The 27,406-nt window shown below is 46.0% G+C and overlaps 1 protein-coding gene across 6 annotated transcripts in view; it reads right to left on the bottom strand.

The window, feature by feature from the left end:
• The window catches only part of LOC135897443 (uncharacterized), a 51,787-nt gene extending 32,834 nt beyond the window's left edge, over positions 1-18,953 (bottom strand). For 4 of the 6 annotated variants that reach the window (XR_011512202.1, XM_070534186.1, XM_070534188.1 and 1 more), the window contains exons 1-7: positions 18,817-18,953; positions 13,340-13,530; positions 12,529-12,678; positions 9,596-9,889; positions 8,699-8,872; positions 3,518-3,673; positions 491-617 (exon numbers count right to left, since the gene is read on the bottom strand). Coding sequence is in view for 5 of the 6 variants with exons in the window: in XM_070534186.1 (XP_070390287.1) it covers positions 491-617; positions 3,518-3,673; positions 8,699-8,872; positions 9,596-9,889; positions 12,529-12,678; positions 13,340-13,530; positions 18,817-18,850 (1,126 nt within the window). In the remaining variant the exon portion in view is untranslated. The remainder of the gene's footprint in view (positions 1-490; positions 618-3,517; positions 3,674-8,698; positions 8,873-9,595; positions 9,890-12,528; positions 12,679-13,339; positions 13,531-18,816) is intronic. The other 2 variants (XM_070534187.1, XM_070534189.1) reach the window with 2 other exon arrangements.
• Between the last annotated feature and the right edge of the window lie 8,453 nt (positions 18,954-27,406).

Below are 27,406 nucleotides of genomic sequence, written 5' to 3'. Positions count from 1 at the left end.
ATTAAGTTTATCTTTCACGTTCTTCGTTCACTACTAGTTTGCAGACGTCCGTCATGTCCACTTGAAAGTATGTTTTACACTTAAACTTTACTTATAGCTGAAATGCCACCTCCCTCAAATGGCGAGAGATGTGGGGAGAGGGGTTGAAAGAACGAAATACTGGTTGAGGTAGTTGATGGTCTTCCTGAATTTGTTGGGGTTGGTTTTGTCTACATGACGACGATAAGCGGTATGTGCCACTTTTTTTTATTCTTTATTTTCCGCTAGGACGATCAAGGAACTTAAAGAGGCGCAAGTTGAAACCGGTGATTTACAGATTTACGATCACATTTACAGATTTTACAAAACATTGCGTTTACAGATTTACGAAACATTGCGGTGGAAACATGCACTCAATCTGCGAGAAGGCAACCTGTCGCGTTATTTTCGGGGCCACCGAGCACAAGTCGAATGAACTTCCTGTCCCGAGGAGGCGCTTGAGGTGCCTCACCGTCGGACTTGGGTGGCAACGGTCGAGCTTGCGTCGGCCTCGCCTCACCCGTATCGTCCTGCTGGTTGGTTGGCTTGTCCGCGTCCTCGCTTGCGGGAATGTGAGACGTCACTTCTTGCAAGTTTTCCTACGGCAAGCGAGAATCAAACAGCACATTTACAATTTTCCCCACTGTAGCTTTCTTCCGCCCCGACTGCCGTTGTTAAGAGGAAGGTTTAGCTGTGGGGCTCCTATGTAAATACGTGTAAACTGAGAATACGTTTTTCTCGTCAACCACTGAACCAAGGTTGACGGGGTTTCTTGCATTTAAAAGAAATTTATAAAATGTAGTGACTGTTGTTTTTGAATTTTTGATTTAAGTTGTCAATTTTTCATTAAAAATTGCCAAAAATCGAAAACTTTCTGAAAACAAAACTATCAAGTTTACAGCCCATTAACTTAGATATGAAAAACGGTACCATAATTCTGTGAATTGCATCTGATAGTACATCTAAAGTGGACACAGTTGATATGTTAAATGTGAATCTAAAAAAAATGACTAATATGGACATAGAACTTTTGTTGAATTCTTGTACACGACGTAACATTTTCACGCAAGACATAAAATGACATATCAAATTTGTCCGCTTTCAATGATCCAATGGATACCATTTACAAAACCGCGATATCGGTTCTTGGTGAAGAGCTAATAATTCGTAAGCTTCGTGCTTCTACTTTTTTCAAGCTTTCGAATGGTTGAAACTTTTTCTAACAAAATTCAAGCCCTAAATCGAAATTCCGCTTCCAATAGTAACTCGAATTTAACTTTCTCTCTCAAATGCAATGAACTTCAGAAAAATCGGTCCAGGGATTATCTCAGAAAATTGTTTTCCTTTTTACATTTATTCGAATAGGCCGCGTCGGAATCGGGTCGGAGCTAAGGCTTCCTGTTAAGTCATAAGGTTTTGTCTTGGCGCACTTTGGCCATACCTGGCCCTTGCTCCACTAAACAACACACATTCATTAATCCAAGTCATAAGGTTGCGCTCGAGTACAAGATTTCATGAGAATGTAGCGTTGGTCGCCTCGGGGGGCCTTAGCTATGAGTGTTGGACTCTGCGCGAAGGAGCAGACGAACTCGGGACGAAAGAAAGAAAGAAAAAAAAAAGCAAGATGTGCAGGGTGGGATGAGCACTCGTTTCATCCATGTTTATTATTTACCTTTTCGTTTCCTTTTTTTAATGTAAAATGTGCTTTGTGTCCAACGTGCTCTTGGGACAAAGAAAGGACAACAACACCGTAGTGCAAACAATCAAAAGCAGTCTGCAGAAGCAAAATAAATATGAAAAAGCTACTGCTGGCATAAATAATCATGTTAGGCAAGTATAAGGCAGTAGTTTTCTGTTTCATTTCGCTGTCTACAAACACCCAGCTTGTCTATAGGCAGGCGTGATGGCGAGGATAGGCATTCAAATCATTGAAGAAAATACGACAAGAGGAGAAGTGTGATTGTTAAAGGGGAGTGCCGAAATGTCCTGCCGCGGAACAGTGTTACAGCACGCACAAAGTGCAAGAAAAACAAGAACGGACGAATCAGAATTCTTGGGTTTTCGTGGGCCTCGATTGCGCTGTCACACTGCTACAAAATATGCATCACGAAGCAGCCCGCAAGCGAACATTACTATCCGGAAGGCGTACTTGAATCGGCGATAGGCAGACGCTTGAACCCTCCCGCAACAACGGCAGTCGTTTGCAGTGCGCGTTTCAAACCGGCTTTCCCTCCCGTGAACTGAGTCGAGCCATTTGTTACCCTAAAGCCCGATCCACACGACGGACCAAATTGGCCTTTGGACCGCGGTCCGCGCATCACGTGATAGGAGGGTGCCAGTTCGTGCGTACCGCCGTTGGCCCGCGCAAGACCGTGGCCCTCGCCGTCCAACAAATCACCGAGGATTTTCCCGCTTCAGTTTTGGCGGCGGACCGCATGCAAACCGCAGCGCTTTTGGCATAGCCAACGAATGTTTTCCGGCAACAGAGTGTCTTCCGCCAAATTCAATCTAGTTTTCGGCTCAGCAAAAGCCAGTCAAGCCAGTCGTTTCATGTCCGCCGTTCCGCCTACACGTGCGTGAAGCACATATATTTTTTGAACACCGTGTCCTCTTGGAGTGACGAGGAGGTTTTTTATTTTGTATCCCTCGTTGAGCAGTTCCCGGCTTTGTGGGACTGGAGTCGGAATGATAACAACGATAACACTCTGGCCGAGAGTGTAGGTGGCTGGTCTGCTTTGCCGTCTGCTATGGCGGTCCGCCGTGTGGATGTGCTCTGCGCCGGACCGGACCGCGGCGGGCCGTGACGTCGCATCACGTGACCGATCGGCCCGCGGACTTGGTCCGTTGTGTGGATCGGCCTTTACGGGCACCACAGATTGACCAGATGATGTTGCGGCTGTTTGAGCTTCCTACAAGTGCTGCCGACGCCAGGCGCGATATGAGAACAGCACGTGAACAGTAAACCACGCGCGACTGCTTGGCATGCTTGAACTTGATAAGCGTAGCTTGGCCCTACCCCCAGCGTCGTTGGAACAGCAGCTGCTTCGTCACCAAATCTATATGTAGTCACGCACGGCATGCACTGTTGCGAAAGCAGAAAGTTAGCATGTTAGCAGAAAGCGGCGATTTTTGCCTTGGGATAAACGGTGGCTCTAGGGGGAACAGCAAATTCGGACGTGTAAGTTTCCAGGTAACGTCCCTCACGAGATATACTCTCTCCGCACGCCAGGTTATCTATAGTCATGCGCTGACGTCCGGATACAGAAAGCTTGAGTCCCTACATAAAGAAAGCGCGGTTCTTTGTCGATCACGTGCGGAAGGAAATTTCAACTCTGCGTGACGCAACGTCGAGCGTGGCCTATCGTTGGAGCGACGCGGCAATCCTGCCCGATGGTTTATCCAACGAATGCGTTCGGGAAATGACGTCCCTTGTGACGTCCTGGAAAGCGATGTACCCGTCGGCGGCTCCGCGGCAGCTGGACTCACGATGATGGCTCACCTGTGCGTCGGTGGCGCCCTGCTTCTTGAACCACTTCAGGGGCCACGAGCCGAAACGGCCATCCTTGCGGTCGTCCTTGCGGTCGTCCTTGCCTGGGGAGCTACCGTCCGTGCACTCCGGCCCTGCGGGCTCGGCGGGAATGATGCTTCCGGACGCCTACAACACGGCCATGGCGTTATATTGACGGCTTCGAGCGCTTTACAACATCTCCCAGCCATACAAGTACCATAGCTTAGCAGCCGGGACTGCATGTTTTTTCTTCACAAGTGATAACCAAAATTGAATGAGGGCGTTTCGCGTCTAATCTGTGGTGTAATATGACTTCTACTCGTAAACAAAACCTTAACTGACTCGTATAGAAAAGTTGTTACATTAAATTATAATTAGCGCGCTCTGATTGAGACGTCGCATGATGCAGTACCCGAATAACCAGAGAACCCGACGAGCTGAAAGATTATAAGAAGTTCTATAATATGGGGACAACACCTTGTCAATCAAATAGTATCAACTTTCCGAAGTCTGTTAAAAAAACAAGATCATCTGCATGCAGGCCTTTATTGAATGCTGTTCCATGGACATAGTCCTTGGTACCGAAACTTGGTTGTGCTCTGATGTAGCTGAGAGCTAACTATGGCTTTCGAATAGTGTTTCCTTGTTTAGAAAAGACAGAAGCGCATCTCGAGGCGGTGGCGTCATAATTGCTGTAAATAAGAAGTTGAGTGCGCATCTTGTTGACACTTTTCCCATCCTGGAAATATTGTGGATCGCACTCCGTTTATCGCCGTCTGTAACTTGCGTTATCGGGGTTTGCTATCGGCCACCCAGTTCGTCAGCTGACTTTGGTGAATGCCTTCATGATTGTTTAAGCATTATTCAAAGCAGGTATGCGTCATCGGAAATAATACTTGCAGGTGACTTTAACTATGCCGGAATTGACTGGCCGACATGCAAATCCGTCGAGGGTGCCAGAAGGCATGAACGTAGGCAGTTTCTTGATGTTCTTTCTTTGTTTAGTTTCAGCCAAATGGTATCGTGTCCCACACGTGGTGATTCAGTTCTAGATTTTGTACTGACTACAGATCCACAAAGTATGTATGTACGTGTCCTTGACTGCATGAGTGACCACAATGTTATCCACTGCGGGTAGGCCATAAAATATTAAAAACCTCATAATGCAAAGAGAACCATATACGATTACAACAGAGGGGATGTAAGCTGACTAAACGATGACCTACTAACATTTTCTGCGCAGTTTTTATTGAGCTTTTCGGAGCGTGATATAAACATAATTGGCAGATCTTTCAAAGACGCTCACTGAACTTAAGGAAAGAAATATTACAAGAATTACTATCACATCTTCAAATAAAAACACGTGGTTTACAACACATGTTAAGCGGTGCTTTAATAAGAAGAAAAGAATTTATTCAAAGGCAAAGCATTCGACCTCTGTGGACGACTGGGAATGCTATCTCGAATAGGCAAGGCTTTGCAAAGCAGAAATTGAAGCATCGAAGGAAAAATTTTACAACTACGACTTATCACAAATGTTAAAAAACAACGGTAAAAAAATTTGGGAAGTAGTGAATCCGAAACCATCGTCATCATCCCTTGTGTCGATAACGAAAAATGATGAGCCTCTTCTGCAGTCCGATGTTGCGGAAGAATTAAACACTTTTATTTGTTCGGTTTTCACATCAGAAGAACCAGTACCACCAGACCTGAACTTTATCAGCTTAAATACTTCAATGAATGACCTCATAATCACTCGCGAAGGTGTAGAAGCCGCTACAGATCGTCTACCAGTCAATTCGGCACCCGGACCAGATGACATTTGCGCAAAATTGCTAAAACTTTCAAAACCAGCTATATCACGTATCTTAGTTGCTATTTTTCAACAGTCAGTTGATACAGGATGCGTGCCTGACGCCTGGAGGTGTGCACGCATGATTCCCGTTTTTAAATCTGGTGATCCCTCCTTAGTCTCAAGCTACAGGGCCATCTCATTAACAAGCATGTGTTGTAAATTACCAGAGCACATCGTATCATCCCCCGTCATGAAATTTCTATCAGATCACAATTTCTTTTCTAGCAATCAACATCGTTTCCTTCGTGGTCGCTCATGTGATACCCAACTATTCGAATTGGTAACTGACCTCCACGAAGCCGTTCATGGTGGACAAAAATAGATGCTATATTTATTGATTTTGCAAAAGCATTAGACAAAGTTCCGCACATCCGCTTATTAATGAAGCTAACGAATCTTAACATAAACAGTAGGATTACAAATTGGATAGCTAATTTTTTAACCAACCGAAGTCAATCAGTCTACGTGAATGGGCACTCATCTTCACTTTCGCCTGTAAAATGTGGTGTACCTGAGGGTTCGGTCCTGGGTCCAATATTATTTCTGATATATATTAACGACATAGGAAACACTTTACCTTCTACCATAAGGTTATTCGCAGACGACTGTATCCTCTACAGACGAATTAGTAACGCCGAAGACGAGAACTCATTACAGGTAGACCTCGACAAACTCGCATTTTGGTGTTGCCAGTGGCAAATGGAAATTAACATTTCTAAAACTAAGGCCATGACTTTCACGATAACACATAATCCGGAATTGAGCTACTACACGATTCGGGGAATCCCTGTGTAGGAAGTATCCACATTTAAGTATCTCGGAGTTCAATTATCCTCTGATTTATCTCGGAACGAGCACATTAATACCATAACCAGTAAGGCATCCAAAGCACCCGGCTTCATTAAATGTAACTTATACTTGGCGAACTCTGCTACTAAGTTATTAGCATACACTACGCTTGTTCGTTGAAAGGTAGAGTACGCATCCATTATTTTGGAATTCGCATCAAACCTATCTGATCGATCAGCTCGAAGCAATAGAAAATAAAGCAGGAAGATATATCACAAAAAATACTCGCGAAACAACAGTGTTACGGATACCAAGGAATCACTTTCATTGCCCTGTCTTCAAAACCGCCGACTAATAACAATGTTATCACATTTTCGCGCCCTTTATCATAGCAGATTCCTGTTCCGCGAATCGTACATCAATGCAGCTCATAGTATTTTTCAGCGTTTTGATCACCCATTTAAAGCGCAACCCCTTTTTGCTCGCACTAATCTGTACCGTCATTCACCATAAAAAGTCATAAAAAGTTTTTTTGGCAATATATCATCGGAATAAACTACCGAGGGACATTATATCTGCCATCAACCATGATGTTTTTGTTAACAAGTTGAAGGTTTTCCCATATGTGTGATTATTTCTGTGTTGAGTGCTTACTTGCGTATGTTATTCTTTGTGTATATAATTATGTCAGTGTATCTTACTAATGTTCTTTTTTACACGTTTGTAATTGTAACTCTCTCCCCTCCTATGTAACGCCCGAATGGGCCTTTAGGGTACATGAATGAAAACATGAAAACATGGGTACATGTTTAGGGTACATGAAAATAAGAGGACTACAAAAGACCGCAAGCGGGCCGCCGGGTTCTGGGCACGTAAACGTGCTTGAGTAGGCTATATATTTCTGAATCTCTTTAGTCCTTTATCATCCGCTACGGTGCCTCCCAGACCCCGTGTTACTTGATGACTTTCTGTTCTATCGGCTTGATAAGTGTTTTTTCTAACGAAAAATCGGGCCCATAGAATACTCCGATTCTTTTGCTTCTCACAAGTTAAAGGGACATTAAAGGAGAAAAGTGAGTTGTATGAGGATACGTAATTTTTGTGATATCAAATAAGTGACTCTAATGACAGGATCCAGGCTTCGGTTAGGGCAGAAAGGATGCAAAAAGAAAAGTGGTGAGGCCGCTTTGAAGTTCCCCATACACCCGACAGCCCTGATGTGATGAATCTTGATGTCACCTGCACGAGGCTACAGTATCGACAACTCAGGGGAAAAGAAATGAACTTAGGAGCTCCGACTATTTCTTAGTGCGCCACTACCAGCCCAAAAACTTGAAAATACTCTCAAATCCAAGATGCATGTTGCAATAGCGTATACTGGCGCTGGAATTCCGACACGAATGAGAAATTTTTTTTTTCTAGTATTCTAGTGTTCTAGGAATGGTTTTCTAGTAAACTGGCAACGTAGTGTGCCTATCCGGAAGAATACTTGATCCCTTTAAATTGGTTTAGTGTTGATCTTCACAAGTCCTATCGTACACAGCTGGAGACGGTATAGAAGCTAGGCAAGTAGTGCGGTCGTAGAAGTCTCACTTGTTTCTCCGTAGTGAGCATACATACATACATACATACATACATACATACATACATACATACATACATACATACATACATACATACATACATACATACATACATACATACATACATACATACATACATACATACATACATACATACATACATACATACATACATACATACATACATACATACATACATACATACATACATACATTTCACAAAGACTGTGACAATACATACATGCCGACGGTTCCCACGGAATAATTACTGCATATATGGAATCTACATATTGTGGACGTAAGTTTACGCCCAATCACGTGCTATTTGTGCCCCTCTGCGCTTACAGTATGCCACGTACTATATATTGATCACGAGCATGAGCAGTGCGCTGTGGCCACTGAAACATATCCCTCCGCTGGTTGGTCGGTAAAAAAGTGCAGAGCTCGGACTGGAATCATGGAATCATAGCGTGAGACCTTGCGCCATAAAAAAAACATCGCACCAGATCGTATATCGCACTGCGTTACGCACATTTATATATTTTTATTTCAATAATGACGCCCTATTTTTTTTTATCGCGATGGCAAGCAGTGTGAAAGAACTCTCTCTCGTATTCGTACTGTTGTCTGCTACGTATGAAATGGTGCAGTATCCAGTTGAACTCATACTCACTCACTCACTCACTCACTCACTCACTCACTCACTCACTCACTCACTCACTCACTCACTCACTCACTCACTCACTCACTCACTCACTCACTCACTCACTCACTCACTCACTCACTCACTCACTCACTCACTCACTCACTCACTCACTCACTCACTCACTCACTCACTCACTCACTCACTCACTCACTCACTCACTCACTCACTCACTCACTCACTCAATAAATAAATAAATAAATAAATAAATAAATAAATAAATAAATAAATAAAGTGGGAACCTGTGTGGTGGCCGGGGTAACAGGGGTCACTGGAATGCCCTTGGCTGCGCCGAGCTTCCTCACACGCGCCTTCCGGCGCTCGGGCTTCTTCATGGTGAGCACGACTTGCGCCAGCCGGTCGAAGAGTGTCTCGTCCTCCACCACGGGTGCCGACCGCAAGGAACCGCTCGAATCCTGCCGGAGCACGCGACGCGAGCGAAGAAGTGGGTTCCAATTCTCGGGCAGGCTCGAGAATTGGCATGAAAGCGCTACAGAGAGCGCAAAAAGAGGCACAAGCGGCTGACCAAATGACTTTCGCGGAAATCGTCGACGTATCATATAAATATACAGTTAGATTCGCGACTAAAACTTGGAGTCCTGTCTATTTTGTTAGCAATGCAATAATAACCCCGAAGCATTCATATTATTCAGCATCGCCGTCTGAGATCACATTTGCATCCCCTAGTCGTTCCTTCTGTGTCCATGTCCCTTAATCCCTTAAGTTCTGCGGCTACAATATGCGAAGAATGAACAAACTGGCCAAGTTAAACACCCCTTTTGGCTGTCTGAGAGTTGAGTAGCATTCGCAAAATACCATAATATGCACGAAGGGCGAATGTGTTGAGGAAGGTACTTAGGCGCCCATAGAGCGCCTTCATCTTATGCAGCTCTTGATGACGCGATGACAGAAATACGTTTGTGGGGTTTTATGCTTAAAATAAGGACTGGTAGCCTGCGACATAAACCGATCTATCTATCTATCTATCTATCTATCTATCTATCTATCTATCTATCTATCTATCTATCTATCTATCTATCTATCTATCTATCTATCTATCTATCTATCTATCTATCTATCTATCTATCTATCTATCTATCTATCTATCTATCTATCTATCTATCTATCTAATCTTCGACCTGCTGCGAGGTGAACGGGATGGCGGCCAGCAAGCCATCCGGCGGCTGGTCCATCTTCTCCTTGCGGATGGTGTACAGCACGCGGTCCACGAAGTACAGCACGACCACCGAGGCCACGGCGCCCGACAGGAGCCACGCGATCGCGAACGAGCAGGCGCACGCACCAGCGAACAGCGGACCACGGCGAAGGCCCCAGCGCGCGCACAGCAGCTGGGCCGTGTTGCGCACCAGCTCGCTCCAGGCGTCCAGCACCGCGACCACGAACAGCAGCACGGCCACGGTTAGCACTTCCAGCTGAAGAGCGCGATGGCCGCGTCAGTTTTAAAGCGAAGTCCTACACCTCTACCGTCCAAGGATATTTTCGTGTCCAAAGCATAGAACACCACATGCATGGGACGATCCCGGAGATGGTGCAATGCCGGGCCGACCCGCGGCGGAGGTGCACATGAAGCAGGCGCTAAGCACTCCCCATACGTGGACCGATCTCCAAGATAGTGCAATGGCGGGCTGACCCGCGGCGGAGGTGCAGTTCGCCATTAAGGGGCCCACATACACAGCTTCGCTGGTCATCCTTCTTCACAGAGTGGCAGGGCACCGGATTTCTTGCGGCGTCGCTTTTCGGAGCTTACGTGATCAAAGCGAGTTTTAGCAACTCGTTTCCGATTCCCGTTCCGAATGATGGTTTCTATGGGCGCCCCTTTCCAAACAGGGCGGTGCAAATAGTCACCTAGCCTTCTTGAGCTCCACTCCGTTTAAGACATCAGGTGCAAAGCTGTGGAAGCTGCGCAAGAAGTTCGGCCAGGAAAATGTGTCACTCCGCGCGTTCCCTCAATGCTTCGCTGTGGACGAAAACGGCGTTTGTTCGCGCGAGCATGCTCGTGACGCTGCCGCGGTGGCCTTCAAGTAAAAAGCCCGAAAAGAAAACCAATGCAAATCAAGCTTATCTAAAGCAACGCATTAGCCACCGTATACAACAGTTCCTCTGTTTCTAAGGATTACAACATTTTTTGCTCAATACTGAGCCTCTCTATAAAGATGTTCGCAGAATTGAGGTCTGAAAACACGAACTTACATCCAAGAGCGAACGCAGCCACTACAGAAAGTATCTCTAGCCTCCACAGCGTTCCATGTGATGTCTGAAATGGAGTACATTCATGTTTCAACAAATATATTTGTGGTCTAGCATATTGCACATCTACTTTCTACTCTATCTGGTAATTAAAACATGTATCTCTATATATTAAAGTTAGCGATACGTCTACAATGACCGTGGCCCCATCTCTTCCTTGCGTTATTTCGCAAATATACTCCAAGAGAATCTTATTTACATCGCGCTTAACGCCCCCGTTAGCTTCGAATCCAAATGTCAAATGCTTGTGCCAAATGTGGAAGTTCCCTTTGTTCCTGGTTGGCTGAGTAGCTTGTAGTTTCGTTAAGACGTGTCGAGTCGTCTTCGGACTTTTGATGCAGCATACTAGCGGCAAATCCCGTCTTCATTATCTGTGTATTTGTTCTCATGTAGGGGTCTAGCTCGAGCCTCAAATATCGATATATTGCCTTTGTGCTATCGTTCAAATATCCTATCGTGGATTCTTCCTTTCCTTTTTTCTATGCCTTCATGGTTGTTGTTGTTGTTGTTGTTGTTGTTGTTGTTGTTCATTTAGGCAGTTCCACTTCATAAAGTCCTGTACTTGTTTGCCAACTCTGACCGCTTTCTCCAACTCTTTCTCTTTCTCGCCACTCTTCACACGGGCTGCTATGGGTTGCTACAAATGAGGCGCTACGGCAAATTGCTATATTACCCCCTGTAGGACCACTCCTTATGCTGTGTCAAAGGTGTGCTTGTGCATAATGGGTCCTATTTGCTGAGCCTGGTTGAACGTATCATCTGGTATACTCGAAGAAGCTGTCTGCTTATCTGTGTGGCGTTAACATAGCCGGCGTTGCTTCAGCAGGTAACGTTATTCTGACAAACCGCATGCATTTTCTACAAAGAATGGACTTGGGTCTCCAATGAAAGAAAAAAATAAGGAGAACAATACTCTTCAATGGTGTTAGGCTCAACGGCGCGGGCGTGTCGACGATGTTCACAGGCACTCTCTCTACCGCAAGCAAGGTTAGCTTAACTATAAATAAACCTAACGTGGCGGATTGAGATCCAGTTTGATCTTGCTGGTAACTGCTACCTGACATCGCGTCGCACCGAGATAAAGGAGCAGATAGATACCGATCACCTCTGGACCTCGGCGACATGATATATGCAGTGGTTTTACGGGAAAAAAACGTTCTGCAGGAGGAACAAAGGACAGTGCTAAGTGTTTGGCAGCGCTGACAACGCGTTTTTTTTTACACTATAGTGATGATAGTGATCTAAAGAAAGGAAAGGCGCTTGATTCTGCACCCGTGAGGGAGAAAGAAAGGAAAGGAGGGAGATTCTGCACCCCCGAAGTGAAGCGTTGTCAGGGGAGAGGGAGTGGGAAGTGAAAGATGATACAAAAAGGAGGGAGGATGTTGCCTAATAGACTCCACTATGGGCGACAGGTGGCAGATCTCAGTAAAGTACCCAGCATTGTAAGGGGTGCTCACAAGCTGGCGATATACACGTGTCCCGCGCTTAGCGCCGAAGAAAGCAGGTGTCCTCGGCAAGGTGCGCGAGATAGCAGGAGTTTGAGCAGGTGGTGCTATTACGTAAAGGGAACACACGGGGTGCTTGGGCGCACCCGTGTTCGCATGATCGCGTTCCTGATTGGTCGAAACCACATGTAGCTTTTGTTCGGACACCATGTCGTCATGACAAATCGTACATCCGCATTTGGTAGATATTCAGGATTCCAACACCGCTGCCACCCTGCAGATACACTTGCTAGCTGACATACCGACCCAAACAGACGCGCTCACGTGCTTGAAAAGAGAGCATGTAAATATATACGTACGGCTAGGTACTGGCCGGCGATGAGCTCCGGTTCCAGCAGTCCCAGAAGCGGTACGGTGACCAGGTGTACGAGCGCGGTAGCTGGCTTGGGCACCACGCTGAAGGCGCACAGAATCAGCGGGAGCAGCAGGCAGTACAGGCAGCCACCGTACTGCAAGTTTTCGAAGGTGTTCTACTGCCTTACCCCATCACAGGACAGCTAGCCTTTGCAGGATAGCGGATAAGCTCAATATCCTTTCCTCTCTTCCTCCTGCTTATTTTCCATCATTTGGTGGGCGGTATAGAGGATGTAGAGGTTACTAGCTTTATTGGCATTTACAAAAAAAAAGAACAATAATGGTTTCTAATACTCCGAGAAACAGGACCTGAAATCGCATTCGTTTTCGTCTCCAAGTGTACTCTGCAGTTGGTCGGCTGTCTTCGATGATAATACACATACACCATTACGACAGGGTGGCAGATCTACTTTTGCCGAATATTCTAGCGCAAATACTCTTCGTGAAGATGGGCGCTGTGTTTGTATTCACAGAGGCGATCATATAGCTAAAGCATAGTTCCTGAACAGGTTCTGTCTAATCATGACAGCGAATACATTACTATAGGAAACAGCAGGCCAATGTTATCCTTATCGTCACGAGAGAAAAGCCCGTCTGGATTCGGCCCAGTACAGTGCACTCGTATACGTCCCTCTGCTTCGATGCCCAGCTGCCGATTTCGACATCTGTCACATACACACTCAGCTGCCTAGCACGACGCGCGCGAGGAAAACCGAGCGGGGCGAACGCTCCCCAACCAGTGGCTTGGTGACGCACTTTGGCCCCAAAGAAGAACAGCGGCATCAGGAAGAGCGGCATGAAGACGCCAAGAGGCCACAGTCGTCGACAGCGCAGGCGCCCTCCACCCGCCGCCACGGATGGCGCCCGCAGCGAGTACGTGGATTGATGACGAAGCACTTCCGACTCCGCGCCACGGGGATAGCCTGCGCGTACAGCCAGCGAAGGCGCTGGCATTAAACGGAATTGTCAACAAAACATTCATCCCCGACTTGGGTACTGCTTAACGCGAAATTTGAGCGCAGTTGTATACGCGGCGAGACGAGATGGCGATAGGATAATCGTTTTCGGAGCCAGCCATTACGGCAGGTTTACAAGACAGCATTTTTTGTAACCGAAACAATTTCTCTAGCTACGTAGGGTAATTGTTTTAAAATATCTTCCACATTTTAATTTTTCTTTAGAAAATGCACATGTGGCGCGATGCACTTGTACACCTTGCATAAACCTTTTGTCTAACTTCCGCTTGAAAAAAAGAATCGAATAAAATAGACATCTACCCTCTATCGCTAATATAAGATAACATAAAGGCAAGCAAGTCGCTACCAGCATCCGCCGCCGATCCATTACGATTTCATTTTTGCGTTAGGTCGTATACAGTGCTTATCTGATTCTTTTATTGATTTGCCCACATTTTAGGTATTCATCGGATGATATGGTCATAGATGATTACGGTACTCCCTAATGCGAAATTTCAGCGCAGCTAAACACGCGTCTTCATTTCGCGATATATTGGCCGGCGCGGAGAATCTGGTGTGTGTGTGTGTGAAAACTTTTATTGTACTGAGGTCCGGAGGCTCGACTTCTCAAGCCAAGGCGGGCCGCTCCCACGTTGGCACTGTCAGGCCAAGCCTTTCAGCGACATCATGGGCCCTCTGGACTGCCCTTAGTTGGTCCTGAAACAATGGGCTTTGAATCCTTTTCTCCCACTGTGTCCTTTTCTCCCACTCCCATGATGCCATTACGATCATTGCATTCCATCTTAATCTCCCTCTCTGGATATATTTTATTAATGGTGTACGGTGTGGGATATGTACCCGTTTGCAATAAGCGCAGTGAGACTGCCTGAGCCCTGTTCAGTTTTGAATGTGGCAATGGGAATTGTCTGCGTCCTAAATAGTAATGTTTGGTAACATCATTGTATGTTAATAAATGATCTCTGGATTCCTTCGCTTGATGGTGAACGGCTCGGTTGTGACTGTCACGGTTAGCAAGTCCTCGTGCCAAGTCATGAGCAACCTCATTGAGGTTTACCCGAGTCTCGTCCACTTTCCCCATATGCGCAGGAAACCATCGGATTTCAGTTGTCATAATCACAATGTTTTCAAAAAGTTTAGCTGCAACTCCAGCTACGTAGCCTTTATCAAAACACTTTACAGCGGTTTTCGAATCACTGTAAATGAAGGCCCAATTATTACTCCTAATGGCTAGAGCAATTGCCGCTTGTTCCGCCACCGTGGGGTCCTTGGTAAAAATTGTGAGAGCGTCTTGCACCTTCCCTTGATAATTTGAGACAATGGCCGTATAGGCTTCTTTACCGTTCACCCAGGCGGCATCAACTATAGCTGCCAGTTGGTTCTGCTGCTCTATTTCCTTCAAGAGTGCTTTAGCTCTTGCCTTTCTCCTTTCGACATTATATTCTGGATGCATGTTTCTGAGGACAGGGTTGGTTCTGATCTTGCTCCTAACTTCAGTCATTAATTCTACTTCAGCCTCTATTGGACTCCTCGATGTATTCAGTTCTGCACCTATTGCCTGTAATATGTTCCTGCCAGCTCGTGACTTTGTCAATCTTTCGTGTTGCGCTAGCTGTTGGGCCTCCGCAATTTCTTGCATTGTATTGTGCACCCCTAGACTCATGAGTTTGTCGGTTGCAGCGTTACTGGGTATACCTAGGGCTACTTTAACGAGCTTCCTGAGCATCACATTAAGTTTGTTAAGTTCTGCCTGCTTCCATTTGAATAATCCAGCTACATAAGTGAAGTGACAGAGAGCAAAGGCATGTATTATCCTTAAAGCGCTGTCTTCTCCCAGGCCTCTGTGTCTATTGGTAATTCTCCTTAGTAACCTAATGACCTCATCTGTGCGGCGCGTTATCAACCGAGCGAAGTATGGCCCGACAGCCTAACTTATTGTGAGATCGCGCGAGGCATGCAGTGCGTGGGTGACGCATGGGCTAAAGTCCCTTGATAATTTGAAAGTACCGCCACTCTTTGAACTCTGCCGCCGCCGCACAACCTCCTCGGTTTCTCCACGCCCCTTAAGAAGTGAGGGCCGTGGAGAAAGAAGTATTAGGGTGGATTAAGGTGGATTATGGTGGATTAGGGGCAGTTAGGGCGGATTAGGAGAATTAATGATGATTACGGTGTATCAGGGAGCTTTAAGGTTGCATGAACAACGAAAAGGGTGTATTAAGGAGGATTAGGGAGGATTAACGCGGTGAAGGAGGATTAAGGTCGATAAGTGTGAGTTAAGGTGAATACGGATTGATGAAGGAGGATTAAAGTGGATTAAGATGGATTAGGGTAGATTTAGCTGAATTAGAGTTGATGGAGGTGAATTAGGGTGAATTACAGTACGCCTTACTAGGCTTTCGCATTGGCGTCTCTTAGTAGATAACCAAGGACACCTTGGGTTTTTGGAATTTGCTTTGAACTGCACTTCCAGTACGCATGAGTGGGTGACGATTATTATGCCGATTATGCTCAGAAGCGCGTACGTGCGCAAACCGGTAGTACGTCACTGATATACATCCCGCTCCGGCGGCCTACTATTGGCTAGTCACTTATAGCACTTCCGGGCTGCGAGCGACGAATTCTAGATTTGCCGAACCGAGCGATCGCGCGACAGGACCGAGCGATCTGTTCAAGCGACGGCCCGATTCGTCGCTCGAAGCTTGCCGTCGCTCGTCGCTGTCGCGCACAAAATGGCGCTCATGGGGTTTAGCCTTTAGCGTGGGCGCGATGCACAGCAACCGCCGAAGGCAGACCTCCGCTCCAGCAGCGCTTTGTTTCCATGCGGACGAAGCGCGCTGCTCTGGCGCCATCTCGTAGCCATCGTCTCCGCGAAATCCGCCTTGCGCAGCCCTAGGCCTTTTATGCGAAGCATATTACGAGAGCTCAACCCAGCTCCTCAGGCGCGGCGGTGTCGCCTTCAGTACCACGTGACACCGTGACGTCACGACAGAGGAGAAACGGGGCTCCAACTCGCGCCGTCGCAAGCAGCTGCGCTTGCCTCTGCTAGACACTCACGAGGTGAGATGCCTCCTGTAGACAGAGCTCTGCTCGTTGGAATGAGAAGCGAAGGTTGCGGCGTGCTACAGAGACTGATTTTCTAGGTGGCTTTGGCTCAACTCTTGCAAGATGGGCTGGGTGGGAATCGAACCAGGGTCTCCGGAGTGTGAGACGGAGACGCTACCACTGAGCCACGAGTACGATGCTTCAAAGCGGTACAAAAGCGCCTCTAGTGAATGCGGTGTTGCCTTAGAAACGAGCTGTTTCTAAGGCTGAGGCGTGCGTCGCTTGCTCAGGCGCACATTTCGTTGCCGCGCCGAACGCTGCGTTGCTCGACGCTCACCGCGTCCAATACGGGGCGCGTAGTCGCTGCGCCGTAGCCCATTGTCTTACACCCCTTGGCGGGTCGACGGGAACGCTGTCGCGTTCCACTCTTGAAGACGAAGCAGAGTAACGCGTGAGTTGTTTCTTCGTCTAGCCGAACCAAATATAGCTAAGCAACAGCAGTTCACCAGTCTAAACAGTGGTTCAACAACTAAAATAAAGGCTAGTATGCTCCGCATCCTGGGCTTAACCTTAGCTAAGCCACAGCCATTTTCTTCTCACGCTTTCCCCATACCCGCCTCCTCCGTTTTCCGGCTCGCGCTCTCCTCGCTGTCGGCGTCTTTCATCTGCCGCTGCGCTCCGCGTTCGCTTTCACTCAACGCTGTGCTCGTTCGCTCCGTTACGAGGGACAACGCCGACGCTCGCCGCAGGAACGGGCGCCTGACAGCTGCGCTCTAAAGGAACACTAGAACGACATCTAGCGCTAAAGTGTGTGCGAGAGCTGCAAGCAAGGAGGCTCAGATTGCACGAGGTTCATCGGCGTGCATTTCCCTATCGACCTTATGTGGCTTCGAACGGTGTTGTCAGTTCGCAAAGTGATCATTTCCCACAAAATTTTGCTTTTCAAATGCCATAATCACCGGTGATTATGCATGTGCTATATGCGGTTCGAAAAAGAATGGGTTGCTTCGACATTTGTGCCAGTATATGATACGGCAGATAACGCACAGCAAACAAAGCCTCAAGGGCTTCTGAAGTCCCAAGCACGAATATTGGACAAGTATATATACACGGAACTTCATTTATACTGCTGACTGACTGATGCCGAGCCATAGGTGCCACTATAGCAATTTGAGTAGAAAACCGGCTATAATCCGTATGGCTCTTAGTCGGATGCGGAAACAGCTGCTACCGGCCGATGAATGTCAGCACGGCTCACCGTGAGGCAAGAATTACGAGAGGGAGAAGCGTCGTTTAAGAGACACGGACTCACGAAGTGCGGATAATCTTGAAGCGCGAGTGCATTAGGCCTAGCTATTTTCCGTTTTGTCTTTTAATCGGTGGTGGTAACAGGAGCCGGCGGTTAATAAGAACCACATGACGTAACGGTTCACCGTGAGGAAACAAGACGACGCCCATTTTCGACAGCACGACGCATCGTTCAAAGCGATAACAACGGACGTGTCCCGCAAGGCTACAGCAGCCAATAAAAAAATCCTTGTCACGCGCACACTTTTAACTATAGTTCAAACCGAAAGCGAGTGAAGTCTGCGAGTCCCGTAAGCTCCATTGTGCGAGCTTCCGGAAAGGATTAAGTTGCGGTCAGAAGTTTCATCCTCGTCGGACTCGACCGCGATCAAAAGTGCCATCGTCGACATCGACAGGGGCAACGGGGCCGTAAACATCGCCTGCCAACAGCAGCGTCATAACATATGGTGCGGAGAAAACACTTATCAGCCGCACATTCTGTGATTTCGCGTAAAAAAATTCACCACTCCTCTTAAGGTGCATGCCTCCTGCTACGAGCCTGTCAAGACACCAGGCGTACTATAATGGAGCGCATGGGTACTTCACAACGCGCATGGCCATAGAGAGAAAGCGTTATCCTACAGCACAATTGGTTTCGAGCAGAACGTTATGACCAGCGTGGGTCGGCGTGTGTCGTCGTCTCTTCCTATCGGTGTCAGAAGGTTCTGCTGGAAACCAATCATGCTACGTGCAACCAACGAACTCAGGCAAACACTATAATTCAGTTATCCTACTGCTTTGACATCACTTGAGAGAGCGTGCAATGTCTTGAAAGCATATTATTTAAGTGAGGCACATTCATCGAGAGTCGATCATGCAATTCCTGTCTGGAGACGTTCAACCAAACGCCTTGCACAGTGAGTTGCTTACATTCCTCCCTGCCAGGCCGATTTTCTTCGTCCATGAAGACGCGTTGTCGTGGTCGACGACTAGACGCGAGAGAAAGGCTACGGAGTCCGCAGAACGAGACGCTGAAGGTAGATGTAGGTGGTCATGCACGAACCCGCTAGTGCACGGGATGACGATGACGATGATTAGGACGCTGATGATGACCCTCTGTACGATTGGCACATACCTTCTGTAGGAAATCGGAAGATTAATTTAGAGAATTTTAAAAAAATGAAGGAATGCAAAAAAATTAAAAAAAAATTATGTGCAATCTTCTACTTCTTTTTCACAGGGTATATATACTCCTGTGCACAGTACAATAATGAAGAAATGCAAATAAAGTTACACAATTCTGTGCAATCTTCTACTTCTTTTCCACGGGGTATATATACTCCTGTGCACAGTACATTAATAAATTTTGAGATGCACAGATGTCGTTCTTAGGCACTCGTTTCCTCATGTCTCTTTGTAACCAATTCAAAACAAATATCTTTTGCTGGTTTGTCGGCGCTTCTCGTCCTTGAGAGGGAGTCAGACAGACAGACAAAGAACTTTATTAATGGTCCTGAGGAACCGGCGTTAGGGTACCCCCCTTTTCAGGGAGTCCCCGTAGCCGTCGCGGGCCGCACCCACGTCGGGGTCGGAAGATCGTGGTCCTCCGCCCTGTCGCAGGCCCTCTGGACAGCCCGTAGTTGCTCTGAGAGGTCGCCGCTCTTAAGGGCTGCCTCCCAGTCGGTTAGAGTGGTTAGCGATGAGCTGCGTAACGCAGGGCATTGCCAGAGCATATGGGACAAGGAGCAGTACGCCTCCCCACAGTCTGGACAGTGGGGTTCTACGTTAGGCGCGAAGTGACTGAATCTGCCCCTGGAGGGAAATGACCCCGTCTGAAGCATGCGAAACGCCGACGATTGTGGTCTATTAAGTTTAGGGTGTGGTAGCGGAAAGGCCCGCCGAGCAAGTTGATAATGTGTCAAGACTTCGTGGAAGGTGAGAAGCGAATCCCTATACAGCCCTAAGTCGCCGCCCGTGAGTCCACCTGAACCGCCGCGGTGTGTAAGACCTCGCGCACAGTCATGGGCCAACTCATTGGCGTTAACAAGCTCAGAGTGTACATTGATTCCCATATGGGCCGGGAACCATTTGATGCTATGAAAACCAGCAGCCCCCTCGCTGCCGAGGATGGCCGCCGCCTCCTTTGAGATCGAGCCGGAGGCGAAAGCTCGGGAGTGCATTGAAAATTACTCTGCGCCACTTTGGACGGTCCTTAAATATTCAAGCAACGTCACCGTTTGGAAGATCCGACTATCGGGCAGGAATGTATGCGGTTCTATAGAAAAGCTCATTTGTGATTTCCACCGACTAAATTGTTACTATATTGTTCTCCCACTTGGTTGTTACCCTGTCTCGGTTTAGTAGATTCATATTTGTTTGTGTTTTACAGTTTCTCTCAATTAAAAAATGGAGGTTATATCATCTGCATGTGAGTGTTCGATAACACTCGTTACTTTCTCCTTTTCGTTTAATTTCAGGAATAAGTGTTGATCAGTGGTGTACCGACAAAGAAGGTCGACGCATTTCTTAAGCTTCCACGCGTCTTGTGTCACAGTGCATGGTACACACCCATTCTGCGCGATTGGATAAGAATTAGCGCATTCTCAGTGATACATGTCCGTTGGCTCAAGTCGTCTAATTGGACACCTACCCAGTGGTAATGCCCCAAGCTGTCAACCGTACTCAAACCCAGTGACTTTGTTTAGTCAGAAAGACAGCAGCCAGCAGCTAGTATTCCGTGCGTACACGTACCACGTGGCACACTACCAGTGATCCAGGTTGTCTACTTGGCAGAACAGCAGCACCATCAAAGCGAGGGGAAGATGCATAAAAAAGTTGTCTTTTGAAGAGACCGACACAAAGCTTATTTGGCGTATGAAAGAAACACGTAAACGCACTCGTTGAGTCTTTCTGTTCCTAACGATTCTTTGATCACTGCAACGATACAAACATGCTTTTCGTCTCTCCTGGTGTCAGGTTTTTGTCTTCGCAGTCCTCGTGTCCAATCTTTTAAGCGCTACGAAAATACTTGAAGTACGACATAATCCTGGGCTAGTCGCGCACGCAGTTCGTGCTGTTGTACATTTATTGGCTCGTACTTTTCCCACCACTGTTCACCCTGCGTAGAATGCACAGACCAGTTATGGGCCCCGCTAGGCCTTCCCGCCTTTTCCATATCTCTCTCTGAATTGTGCCCTGAAAGACCGAAGAAGTGTAAGCTGACTAGTTTCATGCACTGTCGAAGCGGTTCACGACGTCGACAGGCTAGAAACAATCTACTACGATGGAGGTATTATATACGCATTGCCATTGCTTCGGAGGCCTATGTGTCCTCGAATTGTGAAACGGAATTATTCGTTTGTTGCGCAGTTTGTACCATATACTCATTTTTTTCCAACGTGTATTTTGATTACATCTGCTGGATACATATTGTTTATTTGTTTCGGAATTCGCCTATTGTACAACGTATTGTAGTGTCTTGCTTTGTGTAATCAGAAACCAGATAATGGATTTGTTCAATGAAATAAATATGTAAGGATTTGTATTCATCATCTATGTGATCGCAAACGTATTTATTTTTCTTCTTGGGTGCACAGGCCAACCATTCTTCAATGACATATTTCTTTTATCACATCCTGTATGTATTGCGTGCGTGTTATGTCAAATAAACTTTGAATAACGTCGGCGAAGCATACAGCCCACTACAACCGCGCACAACGTACTCTACCCCCGCCCTCTCCCTCTTCTCGCCTTGCGGTAACAATTAAAGGGAGAGGGGAACAGTGCATGATACGCACGCGCGGAACGCATGTGTGTTCTGTGTAGACTCAGTTCTTCGTGTTGAGGCATTCGGTGAGGCCGTGACCTTCCAATCGATCAGTTACAGCAGGATGACCATGCAGTTCGGCCTAACTTTACGCACCTGGTGATGTTTACAGGCCACCTTTTGTATTTAGTAATGAAAGTGTCACTTGAATCCCTTTGACTCCTGAAAATACCTTGGCATTAATATTACTAATGACCTATCCTGGAACATGCACGTTGATTACGTAACCCACAATGCTAACCGCACTCTTGGCTACCTGCGCCGTAACTTTTCCAAAGCGCCGTCTTTCTTAAAATTAATTCTTTATAAAACTTTAGCCCGTCCAAAACTAGAATACGCATCTAGCATCTGGGACCCCTGTCAATCCATACTAATCGCTTCCCTTGAATCTGTTCAGAATTGCGCAGCCCGGTTTATTCGGTCAAATTATTCCCGCTATGCTTCTGTATCCACTATGTAGAACAAACTAAACCTGCCTGATCTGTCTTTACGTCGTAAATTTCTTCGTCTCTGCCTATTTCACAAAATCTATCATCAAAATGAAATGTTAAAAAGCTGTCTTTTTCTTCAACCGACGCACATTTCATCGCGTGTGGACCACAAGTTCAAGGTTGGTGTGCCATATTGCCGAACCAAATTATATAATTATTCTTTCGTTCCCAAAACCAGTGCAGAATGGAACCACCTTCCTGCATCCATTGCTGCCATTGTCGACACTAAGTTCAGAAGTGCCATTGAAGATTACTTTTTTGGTTAACTTGTATTTTCATAAATTGTATTATTGCACACTAGTATATTTATTAACCCTTCCTTTCTGTAATGCCCTCGGGCTCTGAAAGTATTTGTAATAAATAAATAAATAAATAAATAAACAAATAAATAAATAAATAAATAGCCATGCGCAGGTAACGTATGAACGTGGCGGGGCCCAAGTCTCCCGTTTCGATTCAAATTTAAATGACCTACACGACTGTATTTAATTTCATTGCGACGTCATGGGGCGCGGCATCCCAAACGAAAGATTAAAAGAAGCAAGATTCAAATTCGCCCTTGCTGTGCGCCGTTCTTCAGGACAGCATTAATTACAGCGTAAAACCAGATTAGCAAAGCTAATTTTACTTAGTAGCAATGCTTTACAGTTCAGTCACTACTAAGATTAGCCATCTGTTTTGACGCTGCACCTACTGCACTTTTTCAGCGGTAGTGGTTCGATTTTCATCCACCCAATGGCCGCCACATCTTCTAGCTTTTTCAACACAATGTGCAGTAAATGGCTTTCTGAGGTCGATGTTGGCTGCCCGAGCACACACACACACACACACACACACACACACACAAAAAAAAAAAAAAAACATACGGGAGTCAATATTCGCTTCAGTGGGAGGGATGTGCCTGGTGTAGACAAAATCCACGTACGGCTCAGCACGTTGCAATGGGATACCACGGGATTCATCCACTTAGCCAAAACCTCACGCAACGTCCGCCTTCCAATAGCGCCGAGGATCGAAGCAGATGGCAGCGTTAACTAGTCAGCGGTCAAGATAAATCAGATAAGTTTAGAGTATTGATGAAAAAAAAAAGCTAGGATGAGATAGCAGAGGAACCATTGCAGGAATGGGTAACTGTACAAATTTGAGCAGGCGCCGCGCCTCGTGTTGTGACGCACTTAGGGAAAAGCAATTCGGCCGTGTGACGCAGTTGCACGTGTACAGAGTCTTACTGGGACAAATTCCTGAGGTTTTCTTTGACCCCGAGCATTATTGTTATTAATATCGTTAATGTAATTAATTGATTCTGTTAAAGAACTCAAAACCAAGAACTTGAAAATTCTGTTTTCTCAATGACTGAAAACAGGCTTTCCACGCAAGCATTTGACTTGAGTGCCAGTAGAAGGCATTCTGCGAGAGTCTAGCAAGATTTGGTTGAGGGCCTATGTTGTGGCCACCTCGGTGTATACGTAGCCTACTCCCGCGTCGGTAGAAGCCCAGTTCTTTTGCAAACATGCGGTCACCTGTGTATCTGTGCTCTTAAATTGCAAGAAATAAGGCTTAAAAATGGGATATTGCTTGAAAATCAGATGTTTTCGTGGTATGTACGGTATGTACAGTATTGTTTTAGATGAGTCGGGTAGTTTCCACGCTATGTCTGTGAAAGGGAATTGCTTTTGTTTGTAATGCCGCCGATTCACCACTTCCGCACGTTTCGCCTCTACATGCATTATTCCTATAACGTGTTAATACCAAAATGACACATGCTTGTAATTTACTTTTTGGAGCTGACCTCTTCCGATGGAGCTTCGTACGAGAACTAGTGTTGCCTGCCTGGTGAAGATTGGATGAATGCACAAAAAGCAGTAAAAGAAACATGTCCTCATTTCAGAACACGTCTTGCGTCTTCCTTGTAGGATTGCACGAGGCACATATTCAATCGAGGCTTGTAAAAATCTTTTGCAATTATTTTAATTTAACAATAAAACGATTCCCCACCATGACCACATGCGGTTAAGCATTAGAAGCAAAAAAATTAAAAAAAAATGCAGCGCTGATAGCTCAGCCGGTGCAATGCGTTCCAGCTAGCGTTCAAAACGCGCGCACCCAAAATCGAAAGTGCGGCTCAGGCTTTAATGTCGGCTGCTTGGTGCGCAGCAGTGAATTCGGCCGCTAGGCTCTATGGTATTGTATGCTCTTGCTGAATCCTTCCTCTATGACTGAGCTCTAATATTCCCTTGGAGTGTTCATATACTTCCTTTCGCAATGATGCACGTTTATATTTATTCTACACTGAACTGTTCAGGCGGGTCCTGTGTGTGACGTCGTGCTTGGAGCCAACCGTTACGGCAGGACCATGAGATACCACTTTGTGTAGCCTACATGGTTTCCCAAGGTACCTAAGTAGATTACTTCGGATATATTTTTAATCGATAAGATTTTGTGAAAATTGCTTTAAGGGCGCAATGGATGTGTGGACCTAGTATGATCTTCTTATCGAATGTACGCTTGAAAACAGATGTGCCCTTTATTGCTAATACAAAATAAACCGAACAATTGCAGCAACTAGCAGAGAGAACGAAAGAACGGCAATTCCCAGCCTGTTTGTTCTCATCGCATGGTCGCCGCCAGTGCTAACTCTCCGTGGCTTTGTCCTGTGCTGCCAACACATCGGCATCTCAGCGAGAGGTGCACCATGCAGCTGGCCACTGGGTGTCGTTGGCAACTCAACGTAGCGCACATGATACATTGGCCAGTACGAGGTTAACCCTGTAATGGTTGACTTGGGGGTTAACATGTGGGCTGCAGGATTGAGTGTGTTTGCTCTGAACGGCTCTGCGAGGGTAACGCGTATTGGTCCATACGGTATGCATGAAAGATGGTGTAATGAGACATTTCTGCCATAAAGTGTCATAGAAAAATTTCTAGACGAAATTCTGGCACTGCAAACATTCAGCCTGCATGATGTTTGATGATTATTACAAGGACTTGCCTGTTTATCGTACTTTGGGACAAAATATGGGGCAGCCACTAAGACAAAAGAAAGCCCGCTTATTCTTTGTTTATAACTGCTCTACAAGGAGGTCCCAAGGGGAAAACTGTCAGGGGGATCTCCTATGGGTGTAACATTGGTCGGTATTAGGATGGGTAACTCTAAAGCAGCTGACGTAGAAATTATTTAAAAGAAACACAATGGACACAAGTAAAACAAAAGAATAGTACATTAAGCACAGGTATAGATATGTCAGCAAGAAGTAAACTTATGCATCTAAAAAAACAAGAAGAAAGAAAAAATTGGAAAAACTGAACTGTGCATACTTTCGCACATTGACACATTTCTGGTAACCTCGGAAGAAAGAGCAGAAAGGTGCGGAGAATGTCGCATTGACCACCTCTCTTACTAAAAATACGTTAATCTTTGTCTTGTGTTATAATTTATCTTGCGTTAAGCTATACAACAGTTAACAACCAAAAGCAGGGCACGCTTGCGCGTAAAATGAAGGCAAAAATTATGTAACATTCCGGATAGCAGGACTTATAGACTTTGTAAAAAAACGAAGAAAGAAAATCATGGCATGGAAAGAAACTAAGCAGTGGTGGATTAATTAACCTAACTACACAAAAGGAATTTCGTCGCACTAGCGATCCTAGCAGACTTCTCACGTCGTGCCCATGCTTAGTCACAAACTAAGGCTTGGCAACAAATAAATAGAGGAGCGAGCAGCGCGTTTATGGGCTAATGTCTCTTTTTTTTCGGGGGGTTTATGGAGGGCGGGGGAGAGGAGGACTAATCATCAAGCACACACACGGAACTTTATACTGGCGTAAAGAGATTTGATTCGTCGCGTCTTTATCAGTGCTCGGATCGTTTCGAAAATTTACTATGTACCAAAGCCTTCGAGACAAGGCCTTTTCACAAGTTCCCCGATGCCACATGCGTATTGTAACGCGTATTGTGTTTGCGCTTAATTTCCTTGATTTGCCTTAGCTTTCTAAGAAGTTTATTATTTATTTATTATTTATTTATTTAAGAAGTTTATTATTTATTTAGAAGTTTATTATTTATTATTCCCATGTAAAAGCAACTACGCGCGTTCTTTCTTTCCCTCTCTTTATTGCACTTCGTACTCTTCATTACAGTATCTTAATTGACCATTACGACTGCGTACAAGTGCTGTCTGTTATCGGCCTACTGCCGTCCCGTCGAGAGAGTATCGACCTCGTCTAGCTACCGAGTGTAGTAGCCCTTAGTGGGTGATCTTTTCCTTTGATGTAGTGGATGAGTAAACGGGGTTTAACTGAACTATGCTGGAAACTCAGCGGTGCAAAATGTTACTCGGCAAAAATATGCGGAACAAGGATATGCTTGGAAAAGTCGAGCGGGATAAAATCATTCAGGACAAAACTACGTGGGGCATACTAAGCGCAACAAAATCTCGCGTAGCAAGAATATGCGGCCCGAAACTATGCAGTGCCAATGCCATGAGAGGCAGCACTATATGGGAAGAAACTATGCGGAACTGGACTATGTGGGACAAAACTACGCCTTGTAAAACTATGTGAGGCAGAACTGCGGCACAAAGACATACGGATGACTCTCACTGCTTCTTTCTTCGACGGGGAATTTCGGGCATCCGGGGTCATCACAGGTTATTACACGAAGAAAAAAGAAAACGAAACATTTGGCTGCCGGCGGTCTATTATGAATCACAACCCATCTGCCCCATTATGCGACAAGGTTCATTCGTATTTCTTTCATTTTGCATTGATCGCTTTAAATCTGTATCCCCTGCAATGCACACTGATATTTTCTGTTTTCTGCTGTAGATGTACAGGGACAAGGAGACACCAGAAGAGATATCTACTAGGAAAGAAAAATAACTACAAAAAGTGCGCTGTCAGCGGCAGGACTTGAATAACCGTAAGAACATTTTCATGAGCCACTGATGTCGCTCGGAGTGTTGCTTCTGCATGCGAAGCATTTCTAGCAGGCACGAGTCCATGGAAGAGCCAGTCCTGCTCGGTGAAGTTCTCGCCGTCAGCTGCGCAAGCCGCGTCATGATGTGCTCTTGAAAGTCGGATTGCTTCATTCTTATCTTCACTGATGCTTGAACCATCAATCTCCTGCAGCGTCTACCCAGCCTCGTGGGCGACGAACTCGCGAATCTTGGGAGTCGTGATGTTTTCGGTTACATTCTACTTGAGG

Source organism: Dermacentor albipictus, chromosome 2 (assembly GCF_038994185.2).
Source record: "Dermacentor albipictus isolate Rhodes 1998 colony chromosome 2, USDA_Dalb.pri_finalv2, whole genome shotgun sequence".
NCBI classification, from domain to species: Eukaryota; Metazoa; Arthropoda; class Arachnida; order Ixodida; family Ixodidae; genus Dermacentor; species Dermacentor albipictus.
Note: the sequence above shows the minus strand (reverse complement) of the source record. Positions and strands in the feature narration are given on the sequence as shown.